General features: G+C 43.1%; 1 protein-coding gene across 11 annotated transcripts in view; it reads right to left on the reverse strand.

The window, feature by feature from the left end:
- The window catches only part of LOC112263105 (neuron navigator 1), a 124339-nt gene that overhangs the window by 17245 nt on the left and 90675 nt on the right, over positions 1-16419 (reverse strand). For 5 of the 11 annotated variants that reach the window (XM_042330664.1, XM_042330661.1, XM_042330654.1 and 2 more), the window contains 7 exons: positions 15135-15187; positions 13627-13650; positions 13027-13104; positions 10383-10391; positions 8268-8357; positions 7232-7343; positions 5963-6081 (listed from right to left, as the gene is read on the reverse strand). In XM_042330664.1, coding sequence (XP_042186598.1) covers positions 5963-6081; positions 7232-7343; positions 8268-8357; positions 10383-10391; positions 13027-13104; positions 13627-13650; positions 15135-15187 — 485 coding nt within the window. The remainder of the gene's footprint in view (positions 1-5962; positions 6082-7231; positions 7344-8267; positions 8358-10382; positions 10392-13026; positions 13105-13626; positions 13651-15134; positions 15188-16419) is intronic. The other 6 variants (XM_042330676.1, XM_042330666.1, XM_042330660.1 and 3 more) reach the window with 5 other exon arrangements.

Genomic DNA, 16419 nt, shown 5'->3' on the forward strand with positions numbered 1-16419 from the left:
CCAAAAATTCAGAGATTTCCATACCCAACTATAACATTTTCCATCAAGATAGAACTGCCAAAGGGGGAGGAGTTGCAGTCTACTGCAGAGATAGCCTGCAAAGTAATGTCATACTTTCCAGGTCCATACCCAAACAGTTCGAACTACTAATTTTAAAAATTACTCTCTCCAGAAATAAGTCTCTCACTGTTGCCACCTGCTACCGACCCCCCTCAGCGCCCAGCTGTGCCCTGGACACCATTTGTGAATTGATTGCCCCCCATCTAGCTTCAGAGTTTGTTCTGTTAGGTGACCTAAACTGGGATATGCTTAACACCCCGGCAGTCCTACAATCTAAGCTAGATGCCCTCAATCTCACACAAATCATCAAGGAACCCACTAGGTACAACCCTAAATCTGTAAACAAGGGCACCCTCATAGACGTCATCTTGACCAACTGGCCCTCCAAATATACCTCCGCTGTCTTCAACCAGGATCTCAGCGATCACTGCCTCATTGCCTGCATCCGCTACGGATCCGCAGTCAAACAACCACCCCTCATCACTATCAAACGCTCCCTAAAACACTTCTGTGAGCAGGCCTTTCTAATCGACCTGGCCCGGGTATCCTGAAAGGACATTGACCTCATCCCGTCAGTTGAGGATGCCTGGTCATTCTTTAAAAGTAACTTCCTCACCATTTTAGATAAGCATGCTCCGTTCAAAAAATGCAGAACTAAGAACAGATATAGCCCTTGGTTCACTCCAGACCTGACTGCCCTCGACCAGCACAAACACATCCTGTGGCGGACTGCAATAGCATCGAATAGTCCCCGCGATATGCAGCTGTTCAGGGAAGTCAGGAACCAATACACGCAGTCAGTCAGGAAAGAAAAGGCCAGCTTCTTCAGGCAGAAATTTGCATCCTGTAGCTCTAACTCCAAAAAGTTCTGGGACACTGTGAAGTCCATGGAGAACAAGAGCACCTCCTCCCAGCTGCCCACTGCACTGAGGCTCGGTAACACAGTCACCACCGATAAATCCATGATTATCGAAAACTTCAACAAGCATTTCTCAACGGCTGGCCAAGCCTTCCTCCAGGCTACTCCAACCTCGGCCAACAGCCCCCCCAGCTACTCAGCCAAGCCTTTACAGGTTCTCCTTTACCCAAATCCAGACAGCAGATGTTCTGAAAGAGCTGTAAACCTGGACCCGTACAAATCAGCTGGGCTTGACAATCTGGACCCTCTATTTCTGAAACTATCCGCCGCCATTGTCGCAACCCCTATTACCAGCCTGTTCAACCTCTCTTTCATATCGTCTGAGATCCCCAAGGATTGGAAAGCTGCCGCAGTCATCCCCCTCTTCAAAGGGGGAGACACCCTGGACCCAAACTGTTACAGACCTAAATCCATCCTGCCCTGCCTTTCTAAGGTCTTCAAAAGCCAAGTCAACAAACAGGTCACTGACCATCTCGAATCCCACCGTACCTTCTCCGCTGTGCAATCTGGTTTCCGAGCTGGTCACGGGTGCACCTCAGCCACGCTCAAGGTACTAAACGATATCATAACCGCCATCGATAAAAGACAGTACTGTGCAGCCGTCTTCATCGACCTTGCCAAGGCTTTCGACTCTGTCAATCACCATATTCTTATCGGCAGACTCAGTAGCCTCGGTTTTTCTGATGACTGCCTTGCCTGGTTCACCAACTACTTTGCAGACAGAGTTCAGTGTGTCAAATCGGAGGGCATGCTGTCCGGTCCTCTGGCAGTCTCTATGGGGGTGCCACAGGGTTCAATTCTCGGGCCGACTCTTTTCTCTGTATATACCAATGATGTTGCTCTTGCTGCGGGCGATTCCCTGATCCACCTCTACGCAGACGACACCATTCTGTATACTTCCAGCCCGTCCTTGGACACTGTGCTATCTAACCTCCAAACGAGCTTCAATGCCATACAACACTCCTTCCGTGGCCTCCAACTGCTCTTAAACGCTAGTAAAACCAAATGCATGCTTTTCAACCATTCGCTGCCTGCACCCGCACGCCCGACTAGCATCACCACCCTGGATGTTTCCGACCTAGAATATGTGGACATCTATAAGTACCTAGGTGTCTGGCTAGACTGTAAACTCTCCTTCCAGACTCATATCAAACATCTCCAATCTAAAATCAAATCTAGAGTCGGCTTTCTATTCCGCAACAAAGCCTCCTTCACTCACGCCGCCAAACTTACCCTAGTAAAACTGACTATCCTACCGATCCTCGACTTCGGCGATGTCATCTACAAAATAGCTTCCAACACTCTACTCAGCAAACTGGATGCAGTTTATCACAGTGCCATCCGTTTTGTTACTAAAGCACCTTATACCACCCACCACTGCGACCTGTATGCTCTAGTCAGCTGGCCCTTGCTACATATTCGTCGCCAGACCCACTGGCTCCAGGTCATCTACAAGTCCATGCTAGGTAAAGCTCCTCCTTATCTCAGTTCACTGGTCACGATAGCAACACCCACCCGTAGCACGCGCTCCAGCAGGTGTCCCTAAAGCCAACACCTCATTTGGCCGCCTTTCGTTCCAGTTCTCTGCTGCCTGTGACTGGAACGAATTGCAAAAATCGCTGAAGTTGGAGACTTTTATCTCCCTCACCAACTTCAACCATCTGCTATCTGAGCAGCTAACCGATCGCTGCAGCTGTACATAGTCTATCGGTAAGTAGCCCACCCAATTTTACCTACCTCTTCCCCTGTTTATATTTATATTTATTTACTTTTCTGCTCTTTTGCACACCAATATCTCTACCTGTACATGACCATCTGATCATTTATCACTCCAGTGTTAATCTGCAAAATTGTAACTATTCGCCTACCTCCTCATGCCTTTTGCACACAATGTATATAGACTCTCTTTTTTCTCTACTGTGTCATTGACTTGTTAATCGTTTACTCCATGTGTAACTCTGTGTTGTTGTCTGTTCACACTGCTATGCTTTATCTTGGCCAGGTCGCAGTTGCAAATGAGAACTTGTTCTCAACTAGCCTACCTGGTTAAATAAAGGGGAAATAAATAAAATAAAATACAAATTATTTCCTTTTCAAACAATCGAAAGTGGGCCGGTGTAATCTGAATAAAGGGAAAAAGGCCCTTCTTGAACATAGGATGAGACATTCGTACCAATTTACTAGAGAACCAGTTTGGATTTAAGTATAACTTTTGTATGACTGATACCTTTAGTTAGAGGTCTAATGCTTTAATATTGAATAATTTCTGCCCTCCGAATTCATATTCGTTATATAAATAGGCCCTTTTAATTTCATCTGGCTTGCCATTCCAAATAAAATTGAATATTTTATGTTCATATAATTTAAAAAGCAGGTCACTAGGTATAGGCAAAACCATAAGCAAATAGATAAACTGTGATATGACTAAAGAGTTAATCAGGGTGATTTTCCCACAAATAGACAGGTATTTTCCTTTCCAATGTAGCAAGATCTTATCTATTTTTGCTAACTTTCTATAAAAATGTATTGGAGTGAGATCATTTCTTTTGGGATTTGTATACCGAGTATGTCCACATCTCCGTCAGACCATTTTATTGGTAATGTCACGTTCATCATAGTGAGGAGACCAAGGCGCAGCGTGATTTGAAGACATTCTTCTTTTAATAACGAAGAACACAAAGAACACCTAAACAAACTAACCAAAAAAAACAAAACAAACGTGACGCTATATAACACGAGTGCTGAAACAGGCAACTAGACATAGACAATAACCCACCAACTATCCAAGGCATATGGCTACCTAAATATGGTCCCCAATCAGAGACAACGATAAACAGCTGCCTCTGATTGAGAACCAATCTAGGCAACTATAGACATAAAAACAGCTAGACTGGACAAACCCCATAAACATACAAAAACCATAGACAGGACAAAAACACATACATCACCCTCGTCACACCCTGACCTAACCAAAACAATAAAGAAAACAAAGATAACTAAGGTCAGGGCGTGACAGGTAAACTACATGGTGATGTAAAATTTGCATTTTTTAGTGATCCATTACGTAATATAGTAATATTATTTGGTAATAATTTGGTTTTAATCCAGAGAGAATAGCCAAAGTATCCAGATCCTCAATGAGGCCGTGGAGAGACTCTAATTGTGGTTTTAAAAGAAAACATGAATCATCAGCGTACAATGACACCTTAGTTTTTAAGCCACAGATTTCTAATCCCTTAATATTATTGTTTGATCTAATCTTAACAGCTAACATTCCGATGGCAATAATAAATAGATATGCCGATAGGGGACAACCTTGTTTTACTCCTCCAGAGAGGAGTACTATATAGGGTTAATGGTGCCATTTGAGACACACTCCTTTGCTTCATCAAAATATCACAGTCGGGGATCTGGGGGGGGGGGGACTGTTAGCCTGTCGGTTGGGAGCTTTGGCCGATGGCAGATAGGTCGCAGGTTCGGGTCCCAGTTTTTTGACCTTGTGGGAGATCTGTCGACTTGCCCGTGAGCAGGGAATTGACCCTGGTTGCTTCTGTGGGTCGCTCTGGATGGGAGTCTGTTAGATCACTAATGTGATGTAGATGTTGAGCGGCTTCCCTACAAGTAGATTGTATGTTTTAATATTAAAAACTAGAAATAATACAAAAATCACAGCAGTAACTACTGCCTCTGATTTTCTAGACTTGAATATAACCAGTAGGAAAACAATATTGTCCTCAAAATCCCCAAATCTCGCCACCCCTATATTGGTGTTGTTCCTGCTGAGGTGAAGCGGGACAATGTGAGAACCCAAGGCTAATCTGGCAGAGTGAAACAACAATAGTCACGGGCTGCAGCACACACAACATGGAAATAACCTAACAGCTTAGTCTGCAGGGAAACTGTAAAAATTAGCACCCGGTAATGAGACAGAGATTCCCATTAGACTTTGTAAGTATGTTCCAAAGAGGGGCAAGGAATAGAGACGAGCACTGTCAAATAAGGTGGACAGAATGGAGAAGAGCACTGTTCAATGGTGGGAAGAGCAGCTGGAAATTGCATTGATGAGCCTTGAGTGCTGCACAGACCGTACAGATTTGAGTTGCTGCAAGAATAATGATTTTATTTATTGTCAAATCCTAAAGTACACTTATTTTTTACTTTACAGATAGTACAGACACTTAAGAAATGTGGAGAATTCCTCATATAGGGTTTTACTGTCAACAAACCCAAAATAATCATACAAGCCTTGCTCCTTATTTAATGATATTCAAGGACGACCACCAAACAAAACAACACAATGGTTTGGGTGACAATAAATCAATCACAAAAAGTTTATATTGTCATCTGACAGAAAAAAAATCTCTATATCACTTCTCTGACACTGAACCAAACAGAATTCTCTGACACTGAACCAAACAGAATTTAACTGCAGGTTTTGAGAACATCTGAATTCAATTTGTTAACGATTTATTTACTTGTGATTTAGAAATAATTTATCTGGCATATCTTTAATGTAAATGGTATGCTTATGTAACATACAGTTAGTGAATGAAGTGGAGTTAGCTAGGTTTAATATGAGATTAGAAATTAGACAGCTTCCAAATATCTTAACAAGAATACACATCAGTGTACGGTGGGAGGGAGGGATGTAGGGACGGGGGACTTGCAGCTCTCACAATATCTACTACTCACCTCCACCTCAAAGACCTGAGTAAAATACAGAGAGAGAGAGAGAGAGAGAGAGAGAGGGAGAGAGAGAGACAGAGACAGAGACAGAGACAGAGACAGAGACAGAGACAGAGACAGAGACAGACAGACAGACAGAGAAACTCCAGACAGTTTCTGGTACTTGGACTGAATTCGGCAAGACAGTACCACTACCCTGGCCACAGTGAGTGGGTTCTCTCATAGAACCAGGATCTCAATAAGAATCCTAATTCTAATGATATATTCTATTTACAGCAGGCGGTTCTGTGCTCTCACCCAGCTCTTCTTCTTCTTCTTGGCCTCCTGCTCCTTCAGACTGCTCAAGCTGGAGTGGCTGGTGATACTGTTCAGGCTGGAGATGCTCTCGGACGAGTTCTGCCTCTTCATCTGAAGCTCTGGAGAGACAAGAGGAGCTGGTGAGAAGAACTGATCTGGACAGAGGAGAGGAGCTGATGAGAATAACTGTTCTGGAGTGAGGAGAGGAGCAGGTGAAAAGAAGTGTTCTGGACAGAGGAGAGGAGATTGTGAGAAGAACTGTTCTGGAGATAGGAGAGGAGCGAGGGAGAAGAACTGTTCAGGAGAGAGGAGAGGAGCTAGTGAGAAAAACTGTTCAGGAGAGAGGAGAGGAGCTAGGGAGAAGTTCTGGAGAGAGGAGAGGAGCTAGTGAGAAGAACTGTTCTGCAGAGAGGAGAGGAGCTAGTGAGAAGAACTGTTCAGGAGAGAGGAGAGGAGCTAGTGAGAAGAACTGTTCAGGAGAGAGGAGAGGAGCTAGGGAGAAGAACTGTCTGGAGAGAGGAGAGGAGAGGAGATTGTGAAAATAGAGAGAGGAGAGAGGAGAGGAGCTAGGGAGAAGTTCTGGAGACAGGACAGGGCTAGGGAGAACTGTTCTGAGAGAGGTGAGGAGCTAGAGAGAACAACTGTTCTGAGAGAGGTGAGGAGCTAGTGAGAAGAACTGTCTGGAGAGAGGAGAGAAGATTGTGAGAAGAACTGTTCTAGAGAGAGGAGAGGAGCTAGTGAGAGGAACTGTTCTGGAGAGAGGAGAGGAGCTGGTGAGATTAACTGTTCTGGAGACAGGAGCTAGTGAGAAGAACTGTTCTGGAGAGAGGAGGAGCTAGAGAGAAGAACTGTTCTGGAGGGAGGAGAGGAGCTAGAGAGAAGAATTCTTGTGGAGAGAGGAGCTAGTGAGGAGGGTGAATAAGGGTTGGGCGGTCTCCAGATTTTCACATCTTCATACCATCCTTTTCTCTTCCCGGGAGTATCGACTGATGGTCACTGAATGTTGATGCTAGCAAATATGACCAGTTGTCAAACTCAACTCCGCCTCATTATGAGAGAATGGAGTTGAGCACTCATCAGCTACGGGAATATTTTTGACGGTATTTTGACAATAGTTTGACGGTATTGAAAAACCATCCCGTGAATATTTACTGGTGAAAGTAGAGAAGAGAGAGATCAAAATGGTTCTGGAGAGAGAAGAGGAGAGAGAGAAGGTATGTGGGGAGTGATTATGGTAAAATAACTTTGGGCCTTTGGTTGGCTCTCTACCTTCAGGAGGGATTTCAGGGTTGCTGAGGGCCACATGGATGATATCTTGGGCCTCTGTGTTCTTCGTCTTCAGGATCTCTATGGTCTCCTTCAGATCAGTCAGCTCAGAGTCCTATGGGGAAACAGGCTCAATACATAAACACACTGACAAAATGTTAGTTGTCTTTAGGAACTTTCTCAAAATTACCAGATTTTCCAGAAATCCTGGTTGGAAGATTCTCGGAATCAGAAGTGATTAAGCAGGAATCTGGGAATTCTCCAAAACTCAATAGAACAGCGCTGATAGATGAATCCTAATCAAAGCAACATTTATTTGTTGTGTACACAGATAAGCAGATGTTAAAGCAGGTGCAACGAAATGCTCATGTTTCTAGTTCCAGCAGCGCAGTGTCTATAATCCCCCCAAAAGAGAAGAAGAAATTAATGAATATCAGAATGAGCAATATCAGATGGAGATTGACTATGGAATTTCTATGGTGTCTCGGAGGTCCTGAAGGTTTGAAGGATCGTGTTGAGTGGCTTGTGAAAACACAACCTTAGCACCATGTCAAGCTTTGACTAGATTTCATTTCCTGTCAGGAGGACCAATGGCAGCGGTGCTGAGTCCCTGTCCTCTGCTCTCTAACAGGATGACACAGCAGTTAGATGGTGCCCGGGGGGGGGGGGGTCTGGTGGATCAGGCTCAGGGGTTGACTGTCAACGCACATTGATGAGGTCGGACTGTCTACACTCTAGGCTCACTATGCTCTCAGATTTTCATTGAGCAAAAGTAAATTGGGTCATTTGTTTGAAAAACTGTAGGTTAATATGAATTCCCCACACACATTTTTTTAAATGAATTTCTCACAACCAGAAGATACTGAATGTTTGCTACATCTAATTATAGTAAACTAGAAAGAGTTATGAATAATAAACATTTATTTTACATTGATTGGAAATAGCTGGATAGTAAATGAATAGAACAAAACTCAGCTCCACTGAAGTTTCTGAAAGTAAACAAATGTAAGAGACGGTAGCATAATGCAGCTGCATTTACCGGTACCTTCTGCTCCTGGCTGACCGACAGGGTCTGTAGACGTGACGTCATCAGTTGCAGGCTCTGCTCGAACGCTGCTACCAAATTAGCCTTCAGAGAGAGAGAGAGAGAGAGAGAGAGAGAGAGGATGTAGGGTAGAGAGGTGGTAGAGAGGGAGGGTGAGAGAGAGAAAGAGAAGAGGTGGGGTAGAGAGAGAGAGAGAGAGAGAGAGAGAGAAAGAAAGAAAGAAAGAAAGAAAGAAAAGAAAGAAAGAAAGAAAGAAAGAAAGAAAGAAAGAAAGAAAGAAAGAAAGAAAGAAAGAAAGAAAAAGAAAGAAAGAGGTAGGGTAGAGAGGTGGTAGAGAGGGAGAGAGAGAGAGAGAGGACACAGAGGTGAGTCACTGTACCACAGGCATACTACACATCAAGCAAATGGCCTTCTCCAGGAGGAGTGGGAGTGGTGAAGGTTTGGACAGCTGTGGAAGGTGAGGAAGATGAAAGAAATGGAGGAGAGGAGGGGGAGGGGGAGCGAGGGATGACTGGAGTATAGTAATGGGGCACAGGCCTCTCCAACCTTGTGTACAGTAGCATGGGAGACCTTTCTGAACGGTGGCAGAAAGGCTAGCGGTTAAGAGCATTGAGCCAGTAACCGAAAAGTTGCTTGTTGGAATCCCTGAGCTGACTTGTTGAAAAATCTGTTGGTGTGCCCTTAAGCAAGGCACTTAACCCTAATTGCTCCTGTAAATCGCTCTAGATGAGAGCATCTGCTTAGTGACTAAAATGAACTCGCATAGTGGTGTGTGTGGCTGTAATTTAATATGGTAACAATATCTACAGCCAGATGTTTTCACTTATATGGTATTTGTAGATACAGTGTATTGAGAAAGTACTCATACACATTGACTTATTCCACATGTCGTTGTGTTACAGCCTGAAATCAAAATGGATTACATTGATATACCCATCTACACACAACACCCCATAATAACAAAGTGAAAACACGTTTTTAGAATTTTTAGCAAATGAAGTACAGCAATATCTCATTTAAATATGTATTCACAACCCTGAGTCAATACATGTTAGAATCACCATTGGCAGTGATTACAGCTCTGACTATTCCTGGGTAAGTTTCTAAGAGCCTTGCACACCCAGACTTTACAATATTTGCTCATTATTATTTTTTTAAGATTGAAGCTCTGTCAAGTTGGATGTTTATTATTGCTAGACAGCCATTTTCAAGTCTTGCCATAGATTTTTAAGACCATTTAAGTCAAACCTGTAACTACACCACTCAGGAACATTCAATGTCATCTTGGTAAGCAACACCAGTATATATTTGGCCTTTTGTTTTAGGTTATTGTCCTGCTGAAAGGTGAATTAATCTCCCTGTGTGTGTTGGAAAGCAGAGTGAACCAGGTTTTCGTCTAGGATTTTGCCTGTGCTTAACTCTATTCTGTTTATTTTTATCCTTAAAAACTATCCAGTCCTTGCCAATGAAAAGCATACCCATAGCATGATACAGCCACCACCATGCTTGAAAATATGAAGAGTGGTATTTGCCCCAAACATTTTATATTCAGGACATACATTTAATTTCTTTACCACATTTTTTTTATTTTTTATTTTTTAGTCACTTATTGCAAACAGGATGCATGTTTCAGAATATTTGTATTCTGTACAATCTACCTTCGTTTCACTATGTTATTTAGGTTCGTATTTTGGAGTACCTACAATGTTGTTGATTCATCCTCGGTTTTCTCCTATCACAGCCATTAAACTCTGTTTTAAATGGGCCTCATGGTGAAATCCCTGAGCAGTTTCCTTTGTCTCCGGCAACTGAGTTAAGGAGAATGCCTGTGTCTTTCAAGTAACTGGGTGTATTAATACACCATCCAAAGTGCATTTAATAACTTCACCATGCTCAAAGGGATATTCAATGTCTGCTTTTTTTATGCTATTATAGACATGCTTCAAGGTAGATGCCGAGACCTAGCTGGCGGCACCACACAGTGACTCAGACAGGAACCGTATCACCGGGTTAGCCTGTCAGTCAAGCGGGACGGGATGGGCGATCAAAGAGTCATGTGACAGCGAAGAACAGAGAAGGGATCTGGAAGCAACAGACATTCCAACAAACCTGTCCTAGCTGCTACACCCAGTATCCAGAGGTGTGGGTCAGCGGCCAGCAGGCAGGGGGCAGCAGAGTTTCCAGAACCAGCAGTCAATACAGCCAACAGTGGAGGAGAGATGGACAGTGGCATTAGGCGGGGTCACACTATTTGCACACATTCACACACACGCACAACCTAGACACACACAGACACAGACATTGGGCCAGAGGGCTGGCTATTCAATATCAATTATTACAAATTGCAGTAATAATCAACTACAGTGAAGAGCAACATCATACAATTTAACACATGATAAAGATAACAACACAGTGGGTAAGGGCTGAAGGAAAACATATTCAATAATATGATACTATATTTTTTTATTAGTGGTTTATAAATACTGTTAATTAATGTATTATTACTGAACCAAGGTCCGTGTTCATCTCACATTCAATCACACAGTATCAGTAACATACTCAGGTCAGAGGGTTGGAGAATGTTAAAGGGTATTGCCAATGGATAGTGTTAGTACTGTAGTGGCCTTTGACTTGCTAAAACAACATGCAACACATAGTAATCAAGTGAATTTCCTGAAAAGAAGGTTTTGGTTTTAGACTGGTATCTCCACAGCCTTGAGAAAATGGTCTCTTTCAACAAATACAGTGCATGGCGGCAGAATTTCACTCACTCTCTCAACACATGTAATATACTGTAGGAAGCATCTGATAGCAGGAGTGTCAGGCTGAGGTAAAGAGAGGTGAGGAGAGGGGCGGGAAGGAGGTTGATAGGGGTGAGGGGCGGATGGGGTGTGGAGGAGGAGTACGGAGAGAGTAGAAGAGGTTGTGTCAGTACAGGGGAGAGAAGGGCTTGATAACGTGGTGGGGGTGCAGCGTGTATAATGTAACCCCCTGTAATGCCTAGGGTTCATAAATCTCAACCACTATCGCTGGTGTTACTCACTCCCTAGGTATGGGTACTGCGCGGGGGCCACAGCCAGCCTCTAGTAGGGTTCATTATGGCTGGCATGGGCCAACTTTATCCTCCATCTTGTTCAGCTATGACTGGGCCAAGGAGGGCAGGAATAGCCCCTCCAGGAGAGGTTATGGTTACCTACCTGCACAGTGACTACAACTATGGCCAGGGGATTTGTCCTAGTAAGGTCACATGGCCAGGGACAACTCTGGAACCAAACTCTAACTAACCAATACACAACTATAGAATTATTAACATTATCATTCAGTGGTTTTTGGTCAGCGAGTAAGATTGCGTTCTATGCTTTCAACACTGGGCAATAAAGTCACAGATAGATTTATGCCTCTATCACAGCCAGCACCATTTCTGATCCCACCCTCTACGGCATGTTTTCCTATCGTAGCTCAACATCAGAGTAATCAACGCCTGACGATTCAGGCACTCTAAATAGCTTCATAATATCTTTATCAATATATCAGAATCTTTCAGACATGGTTTTTGTGTTGGCTAGTGTGGCAAAAACCCCATCATCACCTCTCATGTTTTACAATTAATAATGTCTGGCATCCAGAGACATCCATCCATCATACTGTATGTCCCAACACAGACATTAAGAAATGTGTTTGTTATGGATGCTGCTACTGGGACAAGTTGTGAGGCTGCTGTTGACGGAGACTCTCACAATCAATCCTAATAGAATCATGGTAGAACATCATGGAATCATGGTAGAACAAAGGTGTGTCATAGGCACATAATAAATGAGGTGAAAATGACAGACAGCCAGGGAGAAATCCAAACCCAGTCTAATAGAAATGATTAGCAGTAGAGGCATAATCCAGATTTGATTTATGCAAGAAAATAAAAGGCATGTGATATATCAGAAATTGTGTAATATAATAATATAATATAACCTAAAATATTGTCATATACAGACCATAAATGTTCAACATTTTGTTTTCTTGGAAAGCTGTGAGTGTTATTATATAATACAATATCAGTACTTGTTGCATTTACATCTTGTCTATTTTTTTAAATTTAATCTTTATTTAACTAGGCAAGTCAGTTAAAAACAAATTCTTATTTACAATGACGACCTAGGAACAGTGTGTTAAATGCCTTGTTAGACTTTTACCTTGTGTGTTTGGGGATTCAATCTAGCAACCTTTCAGTTACTGGCCAAACACTCTAACCACTAGGCTACCTGCCACCCAAGTCCTAAATCTAAGTCTTTTCATCAACTGATTTCAGTCAGTGTATGGCTGCGGATTGACTGCATTGTTTGAATGTTGTTAATTTGAAAAATGTATGGAATTATTCCTCTAAAACTGGCTGCCTAGTTAGCTAACAAACATACAGTGCAGATACATTCTTCAAATTCATGATTTTGGGGAATATCTTATCACAGCACAGGCAAACCATGGTTGACCAACTCCCTGACCAAAATGGCTGCCCTTAATCCCATCATAAGAAGCTGCATGTCCATTCTTGCCAGACCGGTTGCTGCTTTAGCCAACTCCATTGTCATTTAGCCAACAATAAAATAATAGCATACAGTACCATAGTTTTGATTTGTCCAGACTTAGGCTACATAACAATGCAACGTGCGCCTAGCAACTCAAGAATAGATAACCCCAGAAACAAATATGGCCACCATATAGAGGCTCAGAGGTTGAAACTTGAGAAGCATGTTCTACATACGTTGGCAGACAGCTGGGTAGTCAGGTTGGCCACTTTTTCCTGGGAGTTCTCCAGCTCGCGTCTCAGCTTGCGGATTTGCTGTGAAGAAAATGACAACAACAAGGTCCTTTAGACAGGCAGTGCAGGATAACATATAATTTAACATAACTCCATACTGTGCTTTTCCCCACATCTCAAAGCGCCTTACACTGTATGGTGATATATGGCATTGGGTATTGGCTGGGTAAGGTGCATGACACAAAGTAAGCTTATAAAAAATGTACATTTATATAACGTTTTCCGGATGGGAGAGGATGAGATTATAATGTAGGAAACTTGATGAAAAACAATAGGCACATGGTTGCTGTAGAGCAATATCACTGCATGTCGAGTTACTCTGAACATGCTAAATAAATCAATTAAAAACACTGGAAAACAACAATGTTTCAGATCCTAAAGCACCGCTGAATGGATGGACGTGAACAGTACGGATGGACGTGAACAGTACGGATGGACGTGAACAGTACGGATGGATGTGAACAGTACGGATGGACGAAAGCGAATGAGATGATATTTGGAAGATGAAGACAAGGCGAGAGTGGAACAGCAGATCAGCCTTACCTCTCCTTGTATCCGCTCCTCGGTCTTAGAGAGCATAGTAGGACGGAAAGAAGAAACAACAAGAAAGAGAGAGAGTGAACTTGGGAGAGAGAACTTGGGGGCAGTGGATGATACGGTTGGTTAAGTTAGTTTCACAGTAGCTCTGTAAGTCTGGCCTTAGGTTGAAGGCACTATCCTGGGTTTACAGAGGGTAATGGGTTCAGACTGCATCCTATAGGAGTTCAGCAGGGTAAAAGCAGGGTAGAATAGCAGGGTTACCCAAATTCGGCCTGCGGGAATTGTTATAATTGTTTTAATACTTTTCGTTGTTGGACATGAAAGACCGTAAACTCACCAGGAAATCAGGTTAAAGTTATTTTAATTTAGGAAATGTGTTCCCAAGTATTCCTACGCATAAATAGATAGGCATATGTGATCGTATCCCTATAGAACGATATCTGTTTGGGTGTCTTGCGGTCAATTTGCAGCGTACAAATGATTTAAAACTAGGTTCTGCCCTCCGGACCATCCATTCAAGGAAATATCGGCCCGTGGCTGAATGTAATTGGGGACCTCTGGCCTATATTGGGGACCTCTGGCCTATATTGGGGACCCCTATGCTATATTGGGGACCCATGGCCTATATTGGGAACCCCTGGCTTATATTGGGGACCCCTGGCCTATATTGGGGAACCCTGGCCTATATTGGGGAACCCTATGCTATAATGGGGACCCCTGACCTATATTGGGGACCCCTGGCCTATATTGGGGACCCCTGGCTTATATTGGGGACCCCTGGCCTATATTGGGGACCCCTGGCCTGTATTGGGGACCCCTGGCCTATATTGGGGACCCCTGGCTTATATTGGGGACCCCTATGCTATAATGGGGACCCCTGACCTCTATTGGGGACCCCTGGCATATATTGAGGACCCCTGGCCTATATTGGGGACCCCTGGCCTATATTGGGGACCCCTAGCCTATATTGGGGACCCCTGGCCTATATTGGAGACCCCTGGCCTATATTGGGGACCCCTGGCCTATACTGGCGACCCCTGGCTTATATTGGGGACCCCTGGCCTATAGGAATTATATAAGGACACCAATTGTGAATTGTTATCTGGCATGTGTTTGTGTATCAGTAGCAGTCAAATCCCTTTATATAAACATGTATATAATGTAAACATAATGGTAAAGAGCTGGGTAAACAATGAAGTAATCTATAAACCATGGACAAAGTTGGAAAAGGAGAGAAAAGCCCATGTTTTGAGGTAAAAAGTCGTCGTTGACAGCTCTGGAACTCATCAATGACATGGCACAACATGTCACCTCACTTCAGGCATGTTTTTAATCCAAGAGAGAAACACTACATGGTTGTATTTCTACAGTTGGCAGGCCAGGCCTATATCACACACAGTCATGTCATTGTGAATGGAGCAACTGTTATAATCGTGAAAGTATATCCTGTAGGCACACAACAGCTGAGCCCAATAACTGTTTCTGGATGATTTAATAATTCTAGTACTCACCGAGGAATAGTTGGATGAAGTGTTTGATGCCAAGGAGAGGACAGAGCCGTGGACTGAACACAGAAGAGACAGAGAGAGCAGAATCATTTAACATGGTTTAATACTGACATATGCCATATTCACACTTCACAGAATATGCTACAAAGTGATCAATCTATCGTATTCAGATTTGTAAAAATACTTTATAGCCAGTAAACCTGCTACTGTGAGTGTAGATATACAACAAGGTATGAATTACAGTTGACCTGTGGCAGTATATAAGTACTTCATAGAAAACAACATAAAACATAACTCAACGCTGACAATGTTGAAGAGGAGATGAATGATTATAGAGGAGTGACAGAGAAAACTGGGTCACCTCATTACACCTTTACATAACGCACATCTAACATGGAGGCACTCTCTCTTTCTCTCGCTTCCTCTCTCTCTCTGTATTGAGAACCCAGCCTCAAGGAGACCATTAGAGGGTTGTCTAGGCTGGGGGCCTGCAACATCACGGGAATGTGTTCCACAGGGTTGGAATAAGATCAGTTTCCCTTTAGTCGATTCAGGGAGTGAATAAATAGACATTTCAAGTCATGAAAACTCAACAGTCACTCAAATGGAAATGGTGAAGGTGCATAAAGATGGCGGTTCCCATGTACCCACCACAAACGCCACATTTTCTAAGTTCTCCGTATTGTACAGTGCTCTCCGTTACAATGTTGTTGTATGTTCATTAGCACAATATACATAATCCCAATTCAAGCTTCAACACGGGCACAATTTGAATTTAAATAAAAAGTAGATTGTGCTGATTGGGAAATTGAACCACATCGCGCTGATTGTGCTGATAGGCACATTGAACCATATCGCGCAATAGTTTAAAAAGTCTGTGGATAGTGATCAAACGAAGACGTCATATTATCATTTATTACATCTTTATCCACCTTCGCTATTGGAATTTCAATGAATTTCCTGAATTGAAATGGAGCTGACCTCAGACCTGGTTTCTTTATTAACTGAGGGCCTCAATTGAAGAAGGACAAGCCAACATGGGCCAGCCATAGAAATGGAGCCATAGGGCTAGCAATAGAAACGGAGCCATAGGTTCCAGCTTTAGAAATGGAGCCATAGGGCTAGCAATAGAAACGAAGACATAGGGTCCAGCTTTAGAAATGGAGCCATAGGGCTAGCCATAGAAACGGAGCCATAGGGTCCAGCTTTAGAAATGGAGCCATAGGGCTAGCAATAGAAACAAAGCCATAGGGTCCAGCTTTAGAAATGGAGCCATAGGGCTAGCCAT

The sequence above is a fragment of the Oncorhynchus tshawytscha genome, linkage group LG02 (assembly GCF_018296145.1).
Source record: "Oncorhynchus tshawytscha isolate Ot180627B linkage group LG02, Otsh_v2.0, whole genome shotgun sequence".
NCBI lineage: Eukaryota > Metazoa > Chordata > Actinopteri > Salmoniformes > Salmonidae > Oncorhynchus > Oncorhynchus tshawytscha.